Raw genomic sequence first — 22,621 nt, 5'->3', positions numbered from 1 at the left:
GTTGCTGCTTTTATTTTCATTTCTAATTTCTTATTTGTTTGCCTCTGAGAAAACAGAAGAGTTTCATTTCCCTTGTGAGTCTTGTGAGCTCACACCATTTCTCTAAGCAAGTCTGTGTCTACCCAGGGATTGCTCACATTCCAGCAATCTCAGTCGCATATTCTTTTTCTCTGTTGAATGTTCAGTGGAGGAGATGGGGGAGCACTACACCTATGTACCTGCTTGGTAGAATATCTCAGGGGAACAGGGATATGTTTCTCCAGAGATGCACCTTTATAGCTTCTTCTGGCTTCAGCAGAAGCATGAAGGAGGTTTTGTTTCATTTAACATAAGTCCATTTTTTCTTCTCTCTGTCTAATAAAGTCTGGAAAGGTTCCTATGTCATTCCAGCAGAGAATCCCTATGTGCTTGTACGGATTGTTAAGTTGTTTGGTAGTTTTCTTCTGTGAGACCTATCATTGTCTTGTGTCTTCCACATTAAGTTTTTGATAGAAAAAAATATTAATCCTCCCTAAATCTGGGGGAAGTTCTGAAAAAATAAACAGATCCTATGACTACTATTAGCAGTAGTTGTAGCTTTGGGCTGAAGACAGATACATTTATTTATTTGTTTGTTTGTTTATTTGAGTCAGGGTCTCACCCCTGTCACCCAGGCTGGAGTGCAGTGGCATGATCACAGCTCACCACAGCCTTGACCTCCTAGGCTCAGGCAATCCTTTTGCCTCAGCATCCCAAGCAATTGGAATTATTGGCCTGTGTTACCACACCCAGCTATTTTTTAAAATTTTTTTGTAAAGACAAGGTTTTTCTACATTGCCTAGGCCCCTGGTGTTGAACTACTGGGCTCAAGCAAAGCACCTGCCTCAGCCACTCAAAAGAGCTGGGATTGCAGGTGTGAGCTGCTGTGCCCAGACAGGACATATAAATTGATTGAAAAATTTGTCCTCCAGGAGCCAGAAACTTTTATTTGCGGTTGTACTAGCAAGTGCTTTTCCCATGTGTCAACATGTGTAGGCTGGGCACAGTGGCTCACTTCTATAACCTCAGCACTTTGGAAAGCTGGGGTGGGAGGATCTCTTTAGCCTAGGATCTTGAGACCAGCCTAAGCAACATAGTAAGACTTCATCTCTACTAAAAATTAGCCAGACATTGTGGCACCCACCTGTGGTCCAAGCTACTCAGGAGGTTGAGGTGGAAGGATCACCTGATCCAGGAGGTTGAGATGATGGTCCCCATGATCTCACCACTGCTCTCTAGCCTGAAAGACAGAGTGAGATCTCAACTCAAAAGAAAAATGTCTCTAAGTGATTACTGAAATAACTTCTCTGCATCCAGTGTTCAGGGCTAACGAAAGATGATAAGATTGCTTTCTGTAAATAAGGGTGCACTTTTCATGCTGTAGTAAATGCGCAGGTTGGAAATGGAACAGTGGTACAATTGAGTCTCCATATGCTGACCTGGTGAACCCTGGGCTCTTGGGGATCACTGTAAAAAGCTGAGATCTCTTCTTTGGGCAGCACTTTGAACACTTTATGTGGCAGCAAACCAGATACCTCCCATAGATCCTGCTGAACATGTTACATTTTAGGTTTGGGAAAGAGAACCAGGAATTCCCCCATGTGATCTGCTGTGGGGGAAGGGCCAGGGAGGGGGAGGGCTTGCTTTCCAGATAAGAACAAGCTCTAGTTCTGAATAGTTACACATTTTTTTCATAAGATTGCAGGAAGGAAATAAGTTTTAAGGTCACTGCTCTGACTTTCATGCCAACAGCCCAAATTTCACTCTAAATATCTATTCTGTTAAATGCATCTGGTTGGGTTCTGACACATCTGTACGCTAACCCAAAACTGGTATCATTTACTGAACAAAAAGTCAACTTGAGAATGAAGTGTGGTTTTTACCCAGTCATGTGTTTCTCTGATGTGTGCTTTGTGTGTTTAGTTCTCCAGTGCCATACTCTGCAGCCAAAACGCCTCACCCAGTGTTAACTCCAGTGGCTGCTAGCCAAACCAAGCAGGTAACTTACTGATTTTTACTTTAACATTCATGCATTGTCTGTCTTTGTACTGTTTTAAGTCCTGATCTTTGTTTAAATGAACTATAGGTCTGATAAAGACCATGATCCTTTCCTCACAATTTATGCCAGTCTCGACATTGTTGTTAATCAAAGTGGGTCGTCAGCACCTGGTATTGTCTTCATAGACCATTGGACATTCTGCACCTAGTGATCTTAGGTTCTACTTGTAATGCCATACATTTTTATGTGAGATATTTTGCTTTGCAGGTTCCTTTCACTTAACTTTATCTCGGTGAATCCATACCGTAACCACGTGCAATGGACAGGACAGGTGTTGAGATATGTCTCCCTAATGAAGAAGCCTAGTCTCAAATGACTCACTCAGGCACCCACAATTAGTTGTGAACTAGAGCTGAGATTTGAGGCTTCTCACTTCTTCCTGTCCACTGCTTGTTTCACTGTAGTTCAGTATCAGTGCTCAGTATCATAGGTTACCTACCTTGTTTTCTCTCGCAGTCCCTGTTTTTCAGAGTTTACATATTTTCAGTGGTGTTATGTCTCCTTCAGACTTTTGCCTGATAAACTTTGTCCCTTACAAAAAGAGGTTATAGTGTACGCCATTAAACAATTCAGAAAAAAGATAAGAAGAGATGGCTGGAAGGTAGAGCAAGCTATCTCTGAAACTTTTCCTGAGAAATCTTGGTTTCTTTCTACTTTTACATGTCTTGGAGATGAGTCACTGTAGTTTGTGTTTGAGATCAGAGTTTGAGGCTTGAACATCAGGACTTGCCTATTGTGAGTCCTCAAACATGACTCTGTTCCTTAGTTTACCGTGACTTAAAGTGGCATTTAAGCATTTGATATTTTCAAGGTTTTCATGTTCACCAGAGGACACATGATTAAGGCATAAATCATGATAAATCAGTAAAGGAACATTGAGTGGAGGTGGACAGATCAAACAGTTCTGCTTTTAACCTTACTATAAATGCATTGAGAGCTCAAACTATTTTTTTCAGTTACTCATTCATTAATTTGTCTACCAAATATGCAAGAACCTTTTATATACCGAGCAGTGTGCTAGACATTAGGAAAAAAACTGTGAACTAGACAAACATGATTCTGCCTTCTTGGAGCTTGAAGAATATAGATATATATATATTTTGAGTTGGAGTCTCACTCTGTCACCCAGGCTGGAGGGCAGTGGCATGCTCACAGCCACCACAGCCTCGACCTGCTGGGCTCAGGCAATCCTTCCACCTCAGCCTTCCAAGTAGCTGGAACTACAGGCATGTGCCACCATGCCCGACTGATTTTTTTTTTTTTTTTTTTTTTGAGTTAGAGTCTCACTCTTATCACCCAGGCTGGAGTGCAGTGGCATGCTCACGGCCACCGCAGCCTTGACCTGCTGGGCTTAGGGGTTCCTTCCACGTCAGCCTTCCAAGTAACTGGTGAAGAATATTTCTATTTCCATCCCCTGGTATGATCTATACATGGTTGACTTAAATTCAGATTCTTTCTTTCCTTTCTTTTTGGCAATTAAGCTAAATAAGTGTTTGTGTTTCCTTATTTTAAATTATGTGTTTATATTAACATTTTACATGTTTATTTATTCCAAAGGATAATTTGTGGTTTAACATAAAGGTTTTGCTGTGTTCTATTATAGGGGTCTCTAATAAATTCCCTAAAGCCATCTGGACCCACACCAACATCCAGTCAATTGTCATCTGGTGATAAAGCTTCAGGTCAGTTTGCATTTTTGTTTTTTGAAAACAAAGTGCTTCGCAAGAGAGTTTATTGTTCTAGATCACAGAGGCAGTTGCCATAGAAAACACATCAGATTTAGTGAGATCAGATGCGTTCAGGGCAGTATGGCCATAGACCATATTTGAAAGGCTATCATTTATTGAACAGTGAGCTAATGAGGAATTTGTGGGAAATCAGTGAACGCTTCATCAACGATATAGACTTACAAAATTTTGAGGCTAGTTTGAAAAACTAAACTAACTCACACCTATAATCCCAGCACTTTGTGAGGCGGAGGCGAGAGGATTGCCAGAGCCCAGGAGTTTGAGAACATCCTGGGCAACTTGGCGAGGCCTCATCTTAACAGTAAATCAAAAAATTAGCTGGGCGTGGTGGCACGCACCTATGGTTCCAACTACTTGAAAGGCTGAGGTGGAAGGATCATCTGAGCCCAGCAGGTTGAGGTTGCAGTGGCCGTGAGTGTGCCACTACACTCCAGTTTGGGAAACAGTGAGACTCCAACTCAAAAAAAAAAAAAAAAAAAATGACCACTAGGAGAAAATCTTCCTTTAAATTTTTTCCAGAAAGCGAGCAATAGTCTTATCTTCTCCTGTCTTGCTGGATGATCAAAATTAGAGAAGAATGGATCAGACTTGAATTCTATTTCTTATACTGAAAGGTATTAAAATTCTCTTGGTTCACAGTGACAATTCAAAAGCCTGGAAAGTCTAGAAAGTAAAACAGATTTGTTATATATAGTGTAAGATCTCAGAGTAGATAAGCCAATATTATAAGATTTTATGGCTTAGCGTACTTCTCCAACACTCACTCAAGCCTAATTATTCTTGATTAAGTTAGTTTTCACAGGAACCATGAATGTTTTGCCCACACCAACTTGAAGAAGAATGCTTTTATTTGTAACCTAATTTTCATGTGGGTCTTCCTCATTGTCCCCCTTTTGTTGACACCTTTTCTATAGTCCACCTAATTTGGTATGCATCGCTTCCCCTTCTGAGGGTCTTGTGCTATCTGTAGTCCTGCGTTTTTACCACTCCCCATACTCTGGCTTTTTTTTTTTTGGTCGAAATCTCACTGTGTCACACGCTAGAATGCAGTGACATGCTCACAGCTGCTGCAGCCTCTACCTACTGGGCTCAGGCAATCCTTCTGCCTCAGCTTTCCAAGTAGCCAGAACATGCACCACCACACCTGGCTACTTTTTTTATTTATTGCAGAGTCGAGGTCTCACCAAATTGCCCAGGCTGGTCTCAAACCCTTGGTATCAGACAACCCTCTCGCCTCTGCACCCTAAAGTGCTGGGATTATAGATGTGACACACCATGCCTGACTTGAACTCTGGCTTTTATTTTGCTTTATGCTCTTTAGTGGGTCTTCAACCAATTTCTTAGAAACTCTGAACTTCACACATGAGCAGCTTACTTTTTGTAATCTCAGTCATACAGTCATTCTAACTACTCTCTGTAATGCAAAACTATTGATTGTATAGTGGACTTATTTTCATTAAATTCTTGTACTCAGAAGTAAACCGTTACTATGTAAGCCAAAGTCATGTTCTAGAATTCAGATTTATGCAGAACCACAGTCAGCATTGTATGCCTCATATGAGGAAGAAGTATATAGCACTTCTCAACTGGTGCCAAAAACTACATGTTAAAAGAAAAATTTTAGTGGAATCATCAAAGAGTTTTGAATCATTTAGATTGAGATTAAGGAATTTGTTTCTATTTCTGGCTAATATATATATATATATATATATATATTTTTTAGATCAAAAAGCATAGTTTATTTAGAAAATAAATTAGAGAGAGGAGATAGAGAGAGAGAGAAATTCACCTGTCCAAGATAGGGAAGGGGGCCAAAGCTAAGGAACATGGTGGTGGTAGCTCAGACAGCCACGTGGACACACCAGAGTTTTTAATAAAGCAGTGACCTCTGCCTAATTGAAAAAAGTTTTTTAAAAATCACATATCCTAACTTTTTTCAAGGACTTAATTGCAGAATTTTTTGTTACTCTTGAAGTTAAGTATCAAGGAAACCTAAGGATTTGCTTCATGCATGTTTTAGGCAAGTAGTGTGACTTATAAATTTCTGAAATTCACCCTTCAGTGATGATTATGAAATACTCTGTTTAATTGCTAGGTATTTACTTCTGTTTTTACTTGCTGGGTAATCAAGGTTTAGAAAAGAACTTTTTAAGAAAAGCATTTCTAAAACCTCTATAGAACAAAGTGAAAACTGCCCTGTAAACTCTATATTCCAAAGATAATTTCATGTATATTTCATAAGCTTCCTTCATCATTGTTTTTCAAACAAAAATAGGCATATCTTATATATATATGGATTCTGTAAACTGTTTCTTCTTCTCTACCCCACTTATAATAAATGTCTGATTCTTTCTGAGTCCTATAGAGATCTACCTTACTCATTTAATGGCTGCCTAGGAATCATTATGTAGTTGTACTCTGTTAAATTTTACCAGTATTCTGCTGGTAGTTCAGATTATTTCTGATTTTCCTTTTTTTTTTTGAGTTGGAGTCTCACTCTGTTACTCAGGCTAGAGTGCAATGGCACACTCACGGCCACCACTACCTTCACCTGCTGAGCTCAGGCAATCCTTCCACCTCAACCTTCCAAGGAGCTGGAAATACAGGGATATGTCACCACGCCTGGCTAATATTTTGGTTTATTGTAGAGACGAGGTCTCGCCAAGTTGCCCAGACTGTTCTGGAACCTGTGGCCTCAGGCAATCCTCTCACCTCAGCCTCCCAGAGTGCTGGGATTATAGATGTGAGCCACTGCACTCGGCCTGTTTCTGATTTTTCAAGATTATAGGCAAGGCTGCAGTAAACAGCCTTGTACACACTACACAGTATTCTGGCAGTTGTTAAAATATTTTTTATTAATATTTACCTTTTATTTCTTTAAAGAGAAAGTGTTTTTTTCTTATTATTGTTTGATTTAGTTTGGTTTGATTTGGACTTTTTAAATGCAATTTTCCAATTGCCCTTCCCCCTTTTAAAGTAAAGCAGCAAGAAAAAGATTGAAGATTATACCCCTAACAGTTAGTTAGGGTGATTGAACTTGGGGAGGATAATGGATTGCACTTTTTTTTTTTTTGAGTTGGAGTCTCACTCTGTCGCCCAGACTGGAGTGCAGTGGCCGCTCCCGGCCACCACAGCCTCGACCTGCTGGCCTCCGGCGATCCTTCCACCTCAGCCTTCCACGTAGCTGGACCCACAGGCGCATGCTACCACGCCCGGCTAATTTTTAAATTTATTGTAGAGATGAGGTTTCGCCAAGTTGTCCAGGCAGGTCTCGAACCCACGGGCTCAGGCAATCCATTCACCTCAGCCTCCCAAAGTGCGGGATTACAGGCTGAGCCACCGAGCCCAGCTGTAAATAGCCTCAAAATCACGACTCAGAAATGTTTAGTTTATTAACCCATTTCTCTATAGATTTTTTCCTTCATCAGAGATTAATTTCAAATAATTATAAAGCTGCATTATACATACGTAGTTTTACATTGTTTTCTTTCTTGTTTCACATTGTAAGCATTTTCCCATACTGTTGAAATCTATAGAAATATACTTTTTAAACTTTAAATTTAAACTGCGTTAGAATTATTTTGATATATTTCCTAAAAGGGAGCGTGTGGCATGCCTTAGATTGGAATTAACATTGACAGAACCAAAGAACAAGTTCAGAGAACTTGAGCACAAGTTAGGCAACATGCTGGCTCCCCTCAGCCCTTGACTTGTCACAGAGCACACATGAGGCCCATGAACGAATACTGTGGTTCCGTGCAGCACCACACAGTCTACACTGCAGGGAATTACAAACCAGAACGGTATTTCTAATGGAATTTTTGTTATTTTCTTATTTTTTATCCTGTAATTCCAGGGCCTGGGACAGCCAAGATAGAAACAGCTGTGACTTCGACCCCATCTGCTACTGGGCAGTTCAGCAAGCCTTTCTCATTTTCTCCATCAGGGTCAGTAATGAACTCAAGTTTTGTGACAAATTGCTAACAATCTTATAGATGGCTTTCCCCAAATCTTACAATTGCAGATATATTATATGCTTTTTTTTTTTTTTTTTGAGTCGGAGTCTCACTCTGTCACCCAGACTGGAGTGCAGTGGCTGCTCCCGGCCACCACAGCCTCGACCTGCTGGGCTCCAGCGATCCTTCCACCTCAGCCTTCCAAGTAGCTGGAACTACAGGCACGCGCTACCACACCCAGCTAATTTTTTATTTATTGTAGAGATGAGGTCTCGTCAAGTTGCCCAGGCGGGGCTCTAACCCGCAGGCTCAGGCAATTCACTCACCTCGGCCTCCCAAAGTGCTGGGATTACAGGCTGAGCCACAGAGCCCGGCCTTATTATATGCTTATTAAGTGTGCACGAACCCAGAGTTCTTATCACTACATTAATGCATCTGATGATAGTGGCAGCTTAATGTTCTAATGTAATTCTGTTTCCCCTTTGCAGCTCAAGTTAATGCATGTGTTATTATTATATGTTTGCTTTGCTTTTTAGCCTGTGTCTTGTTTTCTTTGGATGGTGAGTCTCTGTTAAATTCTGTAATTCATCTAATTTGTCACTCTAGGATATTTCCATTCTAACACCATTTAGGGGCTAGGTATGACCTTTAAATTAACTTTACTGAATTGAGAATTCAGTGTACTAAATTTCTTAGATAATGTAATAAGAGACAGTAGCTGTTTATAATTTGGGGTTTTGCATAGATATGGAAGAATCTGTTTCTGTTCCATTTTTTAAAATGATAATGATGATTGTACTTGAAAAGTTGAATCGTTTTTAAAAGTGAAAGAATCTTCTAAACCTCCTTCCAAGGTGAGCCTTTGTTAACCGTGGAGTGAGGGTGCCTGTTTTCTGTGTTGAAACCTGTGTGAACTGTCAATGTCTTCTCTTCTCTGCAGTGAAGGAGTTAGACTCTGTGTAACTGAGATCAAAATGTGTTAAAAGATTTTTTGCAAGTATAGTGCTGTGCATTCGTCTCCATTAGGAAAGCCTCTTAAGCTCTTTAGTTTATGCTTTTGTAACTCGAATCATATTAACCAGTCTCTTCTTTCTGATGTTAATATGTTTCTTGAGTGTCCTTCAGTCTAACTTGTTAGGGAAAAAAAAAGGGTATTAGGATCTAATTTGAGGGAGGAAGTTATATAGTATATGTATTATTTTCTTTATAATCAGTCATTATGTTTTCTACTTTCCAAAGGTAATTTAGAGCAAATTTTAGAGTAGGTCCAAGCCAAAAGTTATGCACTCTCTACAAATGCTAATAATTAAGCTTTAGTTCTGTGAGATAGTCTTCTTGCCACTTAAAAGTAAGGTGGATTGGTGGATCACTGAGTCAACGGCTTGACTCTATTTGATAAAATGTATTTGCCAAGGTTGAGGCCTGTTGACAAAGAAGGGATGTTTGTTTGTTTGTTTGTTTGTTTCAATTATGATGAGCAAAAAACATCTAAATCCTTACATGATTTACTATCTTGGATATGCTTAGTTCCTTTCTTTTAAACTATTTAGTTTAAAATCTGCCATTTTAATTTTTATCACAGTGAATAATCTGCTCTGGTTCACACTTGTGCTGAGTTTTCCTCTTTGGCTCTGGTATCTTCACCTACAGTGTAAAGAAAGCACAAGGAGAGATGTGAAAGGAGTCAGAAGTTGGCCAGGCTCGGTGGCTCAGCCTGTAATCCCAGCACTTTGGGAGGCCGAGGCGAGTGGATTGCCTGAGCCCGCGGGTTTGAGACCCTCCTAGGCAACTTGGCGAGACATCATCTCTACAATAAATCAAAAAATTAGCCGGGCATGGTAGCGTGCACCTGTAGTTCCAGCTACCTGGAAGGCTGAGGCAGAAGGATTGCCAGAACCCAGCAGGTCAAGGCTGTGGTGGCCGGAAGCGGCCACCGCACTCCAGTCTGGGTGACAGAGTGAGACTCCAACTCAAAAAAGGAGGAGTCAGAAGTTTATGAATTAAATTTTTTCAGCCCAGAACTCTGTTCTGTCAAGATGGCAGTGACCCAACTTTTATTTCATTCTGTCTGTCATCTCTCTAGCAGTACGGAGCTTTCTGACACGCTCCTTGGTCTTAGAGTGGGTTGTGAGAGACTCTCCCTGGTCCAGCTGCTTTAGTCTCTCCAGGCTTTCCTTCTTCCCCCCCACTAGGTAGACCATCTACCCAGGCCACCATTCCCACGTTCCTCATATGTTTTTACTGCTGCACTTTAGCTTTTCTGGAAATAAGGCCCCACCCATGCCTCTGCTGTATAAAACCGTCATCCCTCCAAGGCCTCTCACCTGCTGCCCCCTTCTTACCTCACCCTGCTTAAAGATCTTCAAATGACTTCACTGCTTTTGAGATGGATGCTTTGACTCTTGATGCTCATCTTCTAGATTGTAAATTTCATGAAGGCAGTTTGTATCAATAAATTATAAAATGGAATATTAAAAGGACAGTATTGTGTCTTAGGTTTGTTCCTTTGTAATTTCTCTTTTTTCCACTCATTAGGACTGGCTTTAATTTTGGGATAATCACACCAACACCGTCATCTACCTTCACTGCCACACAAGGTACAGTCCCTGTGTTTGCATGGCATTACTTATGTGTTTTCCCTAAACAAGTACAGATAATTTTTGTGCAGATATGTTGACATTTTGCTTGCTCCTGAGTCTCGCATACAGCATGTGCAGTTAGCTTGGTGTTGATCACGTGCATGAGAAAAATGCTCAGTTTAAGAAACTGATGTGAAGGATGTCTGTCTGTTTTCAGAATTAAGAACAAGGAAAGAATTTTCTTCTGGAAAATCAAAGCTGTGCTTTAATATTTACATGTTAACATAGGAATTAAAATTTCTGTCTCTGTTTTGTCTGTATTTGACGTTTCACAGTTTATGGGGCAACTCTATAGGGTAAGATAGACACAGAAAGACTTGGCTCATTTTTTTCCCTTGGTAACATAACACCAAACACACTAATCCCGTGTATGTTGTTAAAAATCTACCAGCTAGCCGGGCTCGGTGGCTCAGCCTGTAATCCCGCGCCTTTGGGAGGCTGAGGTGAATGGATTGCCTGATCCCATGGGTTTGAGACCCGCCTGGCCAGGCGAGACCTCATCTCTACAATAAATCAAAAAATTAGCTGGGCGTGGTAATGCTCGCCTGTAGTTCCAGCTACTTGGAAGGCTGAAGCGGAAGGATCGCCGGAGCCCAGCAGGTCGAGGCTGCGGTGGCCGGGAGCGCCACTGCACTCCAGTCTGGGCGACAGAGTGAGACTCCAACTCAAAAAAAAAAAAAAGAATTCAAAGACTATAAAGAAACCAAATCTATTTAAGTGCCTTCTAGTTATCAGTTTATAATTAAATATTTTCTTTTCTTTTTTTTTTGAGTTGGAGTCTCACTCTGTCGCCCAGACTGGAGTGCAGTTGCTGCTCCCGGGCACCGCAGCCTCGACCTGCTGGGCTCCGGCGATCCTTCCACCTCAGCCTTCCAAGTAGCTGGAACTACAGGTGTGCGCTACCACGCCCGGCGAAGTTTTTGATTTATTGTAGAGATGAGGTCTCACCAAGTTGCCCAGGCGGGTCTCGACCCCGTGGGCTCAGGCAATCCACTCACCTCCGCCTCCCAAGGCGCAGGATTACAGGCTGAGCCACTGAGCCCGGCTTAAAATATTTTATTTTCAAAAGAATGCTTTTATTATGAAAATGTGTTCTCATTGAGGAATATATGGAAATATGAAAAAGAATAAAGGAGTTTGGAATCACACATTGCACCATTGCACAGTGGGAATAATCATTGTGATTCTGCAATATTTCCTTCAGGGGTTTTGTCTTTTACTTTTTTTTTTCTTAATACAATATATACAAATTTCTGATATTATTGAAAACTTTGAATTGTTGTCTTTAATGGTTTCCTAATTTTGTCTTATGCTTATGCCACAGTTTATTTAACCATTCACTTGTTGGACATTTAAGTTATTTTCAGATTTCTCCTATTATAAATAAAACATTAACCATCTTTCATTTAGTCACTCAATAGATTTTTTTTTTAGTGCCAGGGTTTCACTCTATTACTCAGACTGGAGTACAGTGGCACGATCACGGCTCATTATAGCCTCAACCTCCAGGGCTCAGTCAATCCTCCCTCTACAGCCTCCCAGGTAGCTGGGACTATAGGCACATGCCAGTATGCCTGGCTAATTTTTTTTTCCTTTTGTAGAGACAAGATCTCACTCTGCTGTCCAGGCTGGTCTCACACTCCTGGGCTCATGTGATCCTCCTGCCTCATCCAAAAGTGCTAGGATTACAGGCACAAGCCACTGTGCACTGCCCAAGTGGCAGTCTTCTTAGTGGAAAGGAAAACTCCTAACATCTAGAAGGGAGATCAGGATACTGGAAGCATAGCAGGTTTCCTAAACCTGGTCTGAGTTTGGCACTTTAAAAGTTTTGTGATTTCATGCCTTTCTTGCTAGAATTTTAATTCTTAAAACTTGTTTTTTTAACCTTTGCCCACTTAGATAGGGAAGAACAGCCTTCTAGGCTCACCTTCTTTTCATTCTCACTTTTTAGAGAAAAAACAACTCAGTGATATAAAAGGTTGGAGAGAAACAAAATAATTGTCAAAATCATAATACAACAGTAATTTTATTTAACCTTTCTTTTAATATGAGACTAGAAAACAGTCCAAAACCACAAACAACTCAATACAACACAAGTGATACAGCGGGATCTTTCTAGAACTTATAGGTTAATAGGCGGTTTGCAATGTCCCCAAGAGACTGTGATAGCCAGAGTTCTTAAAACAATATGGAGTTAGTAATCTCAGTAGACACTTGCAATAGGCTAATTTTAGTTTATAAATATCAAGTTTTTGTTACTCTATTGACTACTGTTGTTTTATCAGGCCTTCTTGTGTGTGCTTTACCCATATGTCATTTGATCTCTCTAACAGCTCTATAAGGGTAGGGACTATAATTATCTAACTTCCAAATAGGAAAATTGAGGCCCAGAGAAGCAAAATAATCTTTCTGGAGTCACACAGCAAGTAGCAGAGTGCCTGGCTCTAGAGCCCATGACCCTGACCTCCGCCCGACCCCACTCCCTCTGTGAAACAGCTTACTTAGTAAAGCACTAGGAAGCAGCCATTAGTTGTACACAAAAGTGATTGTCTGTGGATTGACACTTCATTTGCCCATAAAAAGTAAAGGAAGAGCTTCCTTGTGAATCAAATCCTGATCAGGAGGTCCATATAGGGTAGCACTATGCTGAGGATGTTTTTGAAGAAAGCACCCAGGTAGTCAGGGGAAGATGAGAGAAGAAGCCTTTTTATTTCTCTGTGGGATAATATGTTAATTTCACATTTTCTAGATATTGTATTTGTTGTGACTTAAGAGTCATTAAAAGAACATTTCTTCTCTCTTACCTTTGTGAGATGACTGAGACAGAGCTGATGCTTGTGTGGAGAAGCATTCATTCTGTCTCCTTAAAGCAAACCACCTTATAACAAGCTATCCCTGACCCTATAAAGGGAGGAGAGAAACATTGGCAACAAATACAGTCAGTGGAAATGTGATAGGTCATGTTTTGTAAATCCAACCCATTGTTTAATTTCTTTTTCTTGCTAGGGGTGACACCCACCACCAAAGAATCAAGCCAGCTCGACGCATTCTCATTTGGCGGGGGAGGCAAACCTTTTTATGAGACCATTCCTGAAAGCTCTTCACCCTCCACAGTCACATCAGCATCAGACACCACCCCAGGAGAGTCTGCCCCATCTAACAGCAGACCTGCAGCACCTTCTGGAATTGCTCTTTCCACCACCTCTAGCAAGCTGGAAATGCCACTGTCCAAGTTGGGGGAGCTTCTGTTTCCAGGTTCTTTGGCTGGAGAGACTCTAGGAAGCTTTTCAGGTCTACGGGTTGGCCAAGCAGATGATTCTACAAAGCCAGCCAGTAAGGCTTCATCCACAGGCCAGACTAGTGCCCAGCCAGCCAAGACTTCAAGTGTACATTCAGGGTTTAGTTTTACTAACCCTCCAGCATTAGGGAAGCATGTGGAGCCTCCTGTGACCTCCTCTGTGACTGCGACCGCAGTATCACCGCCAGCAGCCACCAGCACAAGTGCTGGCAGTTCCCCGACTGGTGTTTTTGGCAGTCTGTCACTCACCAGTGCGGGATCCTCCGGGGTCATTGGTTTTGGTGGGACATTGCTAAGTGGTAGCAAGACTGGTTTTTCATTTGGAAGCCAACAGACTAGTAGCACAGTGTCCCCCTCGGCTGCACCAACAACTACAGCTGCCACTTCCCTTCTGACAGCATTCCCCACACTGTCATTCAGTAGCCTTCTGAGTTCAACATCTGCCCCTTCCCTGCCTGTGCCCTCTGGTAAAAGCACAGAGGAGGCCACATCACCCACTTTGTCTGAGAAACCAGGCAGCAGTGAGGTCTCCACATCCTCATCACTTTCAGGGCAGCAGCCATCAGCCCAGCTTCCCCAGGCTCCTCTGCACGCTTCTGACTCTGCTAAGAAAGAATCTGCTCTTGCCCAGCCTGCAGTCAGCAACCTTGGCACCCCAGCACCTAGTCCCAGTCTCATAGCACCTTCTGCAGAGGCCACTCCAGCAGCCACCACAGGCCCTGATGTCAGGGCAGAGGCAGTATCTCCTGCTCTCACCCTTCCAACCTCCGGGCAGATGGCGGCCACAGCAGCGGCCGTCTCAAGCGCCGCAGGCCCTGTGACCGTTGAGACGTCAGGCACTTCCACCGCCTCCAGCACTGCTTCCAGTGTTGCTTCCGGCCCAGCCACAGAGGCAGCAGTGTTTGGGACTGTCGCCTCCAGCTCCTCGGTCTCTACACAGCCCCCGGCCGCCAGTGCTAGCTCAGCTTTCAGCCAGCTCACCAGCAATGCAGCCACAGCCCCCTCCACCACCCCCGTGTTTGGGCAGGTGGCAACCAGCACTGCACCAAGCTTGTTCGGGCAGCAGACAGGCAGTGTAGCCAGCACAGCATGCACCACACCACAGGTCAGCAGCTCGGGGTTTGGCAGTCCAGCCTTTGGCGCCTCTGCCCCAACGCCAGGGGTCTTTGGACAGACGCCCTTTGGACAGGCCCCAGCCTTTGGGCAGTCAACGAGCAGCCCTGCAGGCGGCTTTTCCTTCAGCCAGCCCGGGTTCAGTTCCGTGCCCGCCTTCGGCCAGTCGGCTGCCTCCACCCCCACATCCACCAGTGGACATGTCTTTGGTGCCTCCTCAAGTGCCAGTAGCTCCAGTTCCTTCTCCTTTGGACAGTCTTCTGCCAACACAGGAGCGGGGCTGTTTGGCCAAGGCAACCCTCCTGCTTTTGGTCAGAGTCCTGGCTTTGGGCCGGGAGGCTCCGTATTTGGTGGGACCTCGGCTGCCACCACCACGGCAGCATCCTCTGGCTTTAGCTTTTGCCAGGCTTCAGGTAAGAATGAATGTATGGGAGCTTTTTATTTGGCTCCCCTCTGTGCTATTTGAAACGTTTGCAGCAAAGCGGTATTAGTTTTTAAGAGAAAGAGGGGGAAACACCCCCAAAATAACCTGTAGGACCCAGAAGGGAGCTTAGAGCACATGCGGTGTCAGGAATCTCTTAGGTCTCATTGGCTGGATCTGTGACGGCTCAGTACAGCTCCTCTGCTAGCCTCCAGAGTATCAGTTTCGTGAGGAAAAAGCAAGCACCTTGAGTTTAAGGTCCTGACGGATCATTTAATGACTCGTACATAGGAAACTTTAAATTTGAAAGACAATTAGAGGTCCAAAGCTGTCACGCCTCAAGGAGACCCATCTAATGCCAGACAGTGCTAGTGGAGGCAGGAGAATCTGGTGTCATCACTGTAGCTCATCATCCTGCCATGATTTTGCATTTCTTTTAATGCCATCTTACTGTAACTGTATTTGAGGAGTTAAGCCTTTTTCCAACTTAAATTCACTGTTTTTGACAGCGAAACTTAGTCCTTCACTATTGCATGCCCTGTTTTTTTGTTTTTTTTTTTTGAGTTGGAGTCTCACTCGGTCGCCCAGACTGGCGTGCAGTGGCCACTCCTGGCCACCGCAGCCTCGACCTGCTGAGCTCCAGCGATCCTTCCACCTCAGCCTTCCGAGTAGCTGGAATTACAGGCGCACGCTACCATGCCCGGCTGATTTTTTGATTTATTGGAGAGATGAGGTCTCGCCTGCCCAGGCGGGTCTCAAACCCGCGGGCTCAGGCAATCCACTCACCTCAGCCTCCCAAAGGCACGGGATTACAGGCTGAGCCACCAGGCCCGGCTTGCATGCCCTGTTTTATTATATTTATTTTTTGAGTCAGTGTCTCACTGTGCTGTCGGGGAAAAACAAGTGTCAATGATTTCTTGGTGGGCAAGATTACTGATCACTGCTGGTTCATTTCTTCAATGATAATATTTTTGAAAATGAGTCATAATTTATTAGAAAGGAAATATTTTTCTTCAAATGTTTATTAATCTCCGAAGTTCAGCTATAAGGGCACAGTAATCTAAAGACAGTCATAGTTGTGAGATGTGCCTAATGCCTCGGAAGAGGCCAATTGGCCTCTGAATGATGGGAGATGTGCTGATGTGTTCTAGAAAATTGGCAGGGAGAAGGCCCATGGGCTTTCAAAGAGAGGAGGATATTTAACATGATCTCCATTTCTATTACATTGATTGTTTTGCAGCTAAAACTTAAGGAGCCATCATGCACAGGCATGATCAAACCATTTCATCAAATTCAGAACCCCTGAAGGAACATTCTTCTCTCATTTAGTAACTGTGTAGAAAGGTACCTAAGCTGTCTGCTCCAGTCCTGGACTTACCTAAGCTCACCCACCCAATCAGTGACAGAAATAAAAGAACTCCTACCTTGTCTAGAGCTCTTTGTCATAATATATAATTCTTTATTTCTAAAGTCTGTCTCACTGTGTCACCCAGGCTATAGTGCAGTGGCATGATCACAACTCACCACTGTCTTATCCTCCTGGGCTCAGGTGATCCTTCTACCTCAGCCTCCCAAGTAGCTGGGACTTACAGGCATATACCACCACACCAGGCTGATTTTTTTTTTGTAGAGACAAGATCTCACCATGTTGCCTTGGCTGGTCTCAAACTCCTGGGCTCAAACAGTTCTCCCACCTTGGCCTCCCAGAGTGCTAGGATTATAGGCATGAGCTACTGTACCCTGCCCATAATAATATAGTTCTGTCCGATTTTCCCCAGCTCTGTTCAGCCCAGCACTTCAACCGTGTTATGCGATCTGGAAGAAAGATAAACTACCCTGAAAGAATCTGGTATTTGAGATTCAGAGGAAACCAGGGAGTAGAAATATTCATAATGTTAGGTCATTTATTGGAAAGAATTCCTGGTGGCTGAAAGCATGGGGAGAAGCACCTCTGAGAGTATACCATCTTACTACCCCTGCTCACTTGGGATTTGGGAGGAGAGAGGCTTCAATCCTTGTAACTTCGGAATTTATACTATTATAAAACATTAGCCATGAATAAAATTCTTTAAAGTATTTACTCAGGCTCGGCTCAGTGGCTCAGCTTGTAATCCCAGCACTTTGGGAGGCCGAGGTGAGTGGATTGCCTGAACCCGCGAGTTCGAGACCAGCCTGGGCAACTTGGCGAGACCTCAACTCTACCGTAAATCAAAAATCATGCGGGCATGGTAGCACGTGCCTGTAGTTCCAGCTACTTGGAAGTCTGAGGCGGAAAGATCGCCAGAGCCCAGCAGGTCGACACTGGGGTGGCTATGAGCATGCCACTGCACTCCAGCCTGAGCAATGGAATGTGACTCTGACTTAAAAAAAAAAAAAAAAAAAAGAAAGTATTTACTCAAAATTTTCTCTACTTCCTAGATAGGAATCATTTTCTTCCTAAATTGATTTATTGTGGGTTATCTTAGCACACTTGAATGCCACTTAAAAACAGAAAACACTTGGATGTTGTAAAAGACTCATCCAAATTGAACTTGAATTTTCTTTGTATTTTATAGGTTTTGGGTCAAGTAATACTGGCTCTGTGTTTGGTCAAGCAGCCAGTACTGGTGGAACAGTCTTTGGCCAGGTAAATATATATTTGTCTTTATTCATGTCAGCATATATCAAACCCATTCAATGTTTTCCACCATAGTATAATCAGTTAATGTGTGTCCAAGCCCAGAAAACAACCATAAGTGGTTCTTAGCTTCACTCTATTCAACTGCCTTAGTGATACACAAGACAAGTCTCAATTTCCGGTTAAAGAGAATCACTAGAATTTTGCTCCTTCTTCAACAGTTCTCTGGGCAAGGTCTTTAAAAGCACATTACCTGATTTCTAGCAATCCTCTGCCTGTTCTGTTAGGCCAAGGTTTGACAAACTACAGTCTGTGGACTAAATATACCCCTCGGCCTTGTTTGGTTGTTCTTGAGCTAAACATGATTTTGCTGATTTTGGTAATTTTAAATGGTTGGTTTTTTTGTTTTTTTTTAAAAAGAGGAATTTGCAGTAGAGATTATATGTAGCCCCTCTGTATGTAGTCCAGGGATTCCTTTTGATGAGCTATTTCACCTTACGTAAGCAGTTGCCTGCGTACCAGGCAGAGTTTTATGCTGTTATTATCCCCATTTGAGAGATGAAGACACTGAGGGACCAAAGAGATTGTATTTACTGTCACATCACATACTAGCTGCTTTTACCACATATTAACCTCCTAAGGAACCCTTCTGAAGAAAGATGCTCTGATGTATCTGAAATAACTGTGACTTTCTGAGGGTGGAATTGGTATTAGTCCAACAGTTAAAGTATTAGGCATATTATGTTTCTTACACATCTTCAGTAGGAGATTTTCTTTATCATCTCTGTTTTCCTTTAAAAATGGGCTCCATCCTAGTCAGTGATCTTTCTTAAAAGAGAGAAATGAAACTTTTGAATTCTAGTTTCTGGTAATGAAGGATGAGGTCATTCAAACCAAGTTCCCTCCTGAAAACTTCTACAAACATAAAAACCCTATTTCTAAGAGTAAGCTAACAAGGTATTTTACCAAGCCAGATTAAACAAAAGGCAAAATGGGACCCTATAGAAGTAAAGTAGAGCCCAGAGCCAGCTTTGCCCTGACAATAGTTACTCACCTGAGAAAATGTGAGTTTTCTATTTAATGATCCCAAGTAAAGGGACAGAAATCACTAAGCCATGCACAGAGTGGGGAATCTGAAAGAGACTCCCCCCTACAGTGAGCTAGGACTCCACACTCAGGCCCTAGCCTGGGAATGTGGCCTGATGGATTCTGGGGTGGTGGTGCCTCCAGATGACTAACAGAAGCAGCACAGACCCATTCTGAAGAAAAGGAACTTTACTCTAGATCTCTGATTCTTAGAAATAATTTTAAGGACATTTAATCCCATGCCTAAATTAGTCACACAAAGAAACAAGGAATGATGCGCAAGAACCAGAATTAACATCAGAAATACCTTTTTGCAGACAACCTAGATTATAAATCAACTGTGCTTTACACAGTTTAGAAGAAATAAAAGACAAAAACACCAGTAAGGAATGGGAAGTTATAAGAAGTATCATAGCAGTTTTGACAAAGAACCAAATAGAATTTCTAGAAAAATTCAATAATTAAACTCAGTTTCAAATTTAGTGGCTATATTTTATGCAGATTAGACCCAACTGAAAAGAGCAATAGTGTGTGAAAGCCGGGCTCAGTGGCTCAGCCTGTAATCCCGCGCCTTTGGGAGGCTGAGGTGAGTGGATTGCCAGAGCCTGCAGGTTCGAGACCTGCCTGGGCAGCGAGACCTCATCTCTACAATAAATTTTTTAAAAATCAGCCGGGCGTGGTAGCGCATGCCTGTAATTCCGGCTACTTGGAAGGCTGAGGCGGAAGGATCACCAGAGCCCAGCAGGTCAAGGCTGCAGTGGCCGGGAGCGGCCACTGCACTCCAGTCTGGGCGACAGAATGAGACTCCAACTCAAAAAAAAAAAATAGTGTGTGAGAACAGGATGAGATATGGTGTTTCAGGCTTTGAGGACTGTCGGCAGTGTCTGTCACAGCCACTCAACCCTCCTGTTGTAGCACGAAATCAGTCACAGACAGTATGTAAACACGTGAGCATGGTTATGTTTTAATAAAACTTTATTTACAAAAACAGGCAGTTTTTGTAAATAAAGCTTTATTAAAACATAATAAAGGGCAGGATTTGTCCTTGAGCTGTAGTGTGCTGACTCTTGAACTTGTAGGTTAAACTAAGTTATCTGGAGTGCATCACAGTGAGCAGAAAAGATGAAGAAAACAAAGAATAAAAATCCTTTCAGAGAAGAGATAACATACATTTGATCAGAGTCCCAGAAGGAGAAGAGAGAAATGTATGTGCAATGTTAGAAGAGAAAAAGACAAAAATTTCAAAATTAATCAGTAACAGTAACTCACAGATTCAAAAGCCCAACAGAATGCATAGAAGATAGTTGATTCTGAGACCTATCCTAGTGAAATGGCAGAATACCAAAGACGAAATATTTAAAATAACCAAAGAAAAAATATCAGCTTCTAGGGAGACGTAGTCAGACTGACAGCTGACTTATCAGCAGTGATCATGGAAGCCAGAAGACAGTCTGTTCACCTAGAATCTCTAAACCCAGCAAAAAATATCTTTAAAGAATGAAGAGAGCCGGGCTCAGTGGCTCAGCCTGTAATCCCGCGCCTTTGGGAGGCTGAGGTGAGTGGATTGCCTGAGCCCGTGGGTTCGAGACCCGCCTGGACAACTTGGTGAGACCTCATCTCTACAATAAATCAAAAAATAAGCTGGGCATGGTAGCGCATGCCTGTAGTTCCAGCTACTTGGAAGGCTGAGGCGGAAGGATCGCCAGAGCCCAGCAGGTCGAAGCTGCGGTGGCTGGGAGCGGCCACTGCACTCCACTCTGGGCAACTGAGTGAGACTCCAACTCAAAAAAAAAAAAAAAAAAGAATGAAGAGAAATCAAGACTTTTTTTCAGATAAACGAATACTGAGGAAATTATCTCATAGACCTGAAGGAAATTCTAAAGGATATTCTTTAGACAGAATGAAAATTTGACCTCACTAATATTATGGCTGGTAGATTAGAGGTTACCAGCAACTAGGGAGAGAAGGGAATGTGGAGTTATTGCTTAATGGTTACAGAATGTTGGTTTGTGGTGATGAAAAGTTTTGGAAAGTAGATAGTGGTGATGGTTGCACAGCATTCTGATTGTAGTTAACACTACTGAATTGTACACTTAAAAGTGGTAAAAAAAATAGGCCGAGCACAGTGGCTCGCGCCTATAATCCCAGCACTTTGGGAGACCGAGGTAAGAGGATTGCCTGAACTCATGGGCTGGAGACCAGCCTGGGCAACTTGGCAAGACCTCATCTCTACAATAAATCAAAAAATTAGCCAGGCATGGTGTGCCTATGGTTCCAGCTACTTGTAAGGCTGAAGCAGAAGGATCACCTGAGCCCAGCATGTCGAGGCTGCGGTGACCATGAGCAGGCAATGCACTCCAGCCTGAGCAACAGAGTGAGACTCCAACTAAAAAAAAAAAAGATAAAAATGGCAAATTTTATGTTATATGTATTTTATCATAATTTTCAAAAATTGGTGATGACTTACCAAAAACCACTGAGTTATACTTTAACCCAGTGAATTGTGTGGCATGTGAATTATAGCTCAGGTAAGCTGTTTTTTAAAAAGACAAGTTGGGATCTAAAAGACTTTCAAATGAAGAATGCATCGACTTGGCATAGGTGTTCTCCTCGCTACACCACACCGCCACTTTTGCTAAGAAAAAAGAAGTAAAGACTGTACTGAAAGCAAAAAAAAAACGTACACAGTCTGGCTTGTATTCTTCTGTTGTCTGGAACTTTTGTGTCTGAAGTTGATATTGTAACCAAGTTACCGCCTAGCTCTGGGCTCAGACGCTTATAAGACAAATAATCTAGACCCTAAGCAGAGACTGTGGGGTAACCGGAAGTGAGCTCAGCCTTCTTAAATCTGTGACTCTGTTGCAGATCAACCCTTAGTGAAATTTAAATAATTACCACCTCACTTTACAGGTGAAAGCAAGAACTCTCACTGTCTGCGAAATACATTAGTGTTCTTCAGTCACCAGTGTTCTATATGTGAAGTCTAGTATACCCAAAAAAAGTATGCAACATACAAAGCAAGCAAAAAAGGAAGGGACCCACACTCAGATTTTTTAAGTCAGCAGAAGTTAACCTACAGATGATTCAGATATTGTAACCAGAGACAGAGACATTAAAGTAATTATTGTACGCAAGGATATCCCAGAAAATAATGGAAGGATAGTTGAATAAGTAAGCTCAGCAGATAAATGGACATTTAAAAAAAACCTCTGCTTGCCCAACCCAGACCTGGCATTTGCTTCTAGCAGCTGTTTGCCAAATAGAAAGTCTTGATTTGTATTTGAAGTTTAAATCTAGTATGTGAAATTAAAAATTATTAGAAGGGCTTAACAGCACAGTGAACACTACAGAACAGTGGACTTGAAGACATGTCAATATAAATTATTCAAAATGAAGGTCAGAGAAACCAAAAAAAAAAAAAATCAGACAGAGCATTAGTGCCTGTGCAACAATATCAGGCAGTCCAACATAGGTAATCAGAATTGGGAAGGAGGAGACAGATGGGGTAGAATAAATTTAACAAAAGAAGTGCAAAACTTATACAATGAATACTATAAAACATCGGTGAAAGAAATTAAAAGAGGAGCAAAATAAATGTGGCCGGACATAGTGGCTTATGCCTGTAATCCCAGCACTTTGGGAAGCCAAGGCAGGAAGATCACTTGA

General features: G+C 42.3%; 1 protein-coding gene across 1 annotated transcript in view; it reads left to right on the top strand.

Moving 5' to 3' along the window:
- The window catches only part of NUP214 (nucleoporin 214), a 124,954-nt gene that overhangs the window by 80,753 nt on the left and 21,580 nt on the right, over positions 1-22,621 (top strand). Inside the window, exons 25-30 of the mRNA XM_008057451.2 lie at positions 1,942-2,017; positions 3,681-3,759; positions 7,682-7,772; positions 10,317-10,378; positions 13,427-15,244; positions 17,808-17,878. Coding sequence (XP_008055642.1) covers positions 1,942-2,017; positions 3,681-3,759; positions 7,682-7,772; positions 10,317-10,378; positions 13,427-15,244; positions 17,808-17,878 — 2,197 coding nt within the window. The remainder of the gene's footprint in view (positions 1-1,941; positions 2,018-3,680; positions 3,760-7,681; positions 7,773-10,316; positions 10,379-13,426; positions 15,245-17,807; positions 17,879-22,621) is intronic.

This window comes from Carlito syrichta, unplaced genomic scaffold, assembly GCF_000164805.1.
Source record: "Carlito syrichta isolate Samal-C Ts95f unplaced genomic scaffold, Tarsius_syrichta-2.0.1 Scaffold303014, whole genome shotgun sequence".
In the NCBI taxonomy this organism is placed as follows: Eukaryota; Metazoa; Chordata; class Mammalia; order Primates; family Tarsiidae; genus Carlito; species Carlito syrichta.
This window is presented reverse-complemented; position numbering and strand designations above follow the sequence as displayed.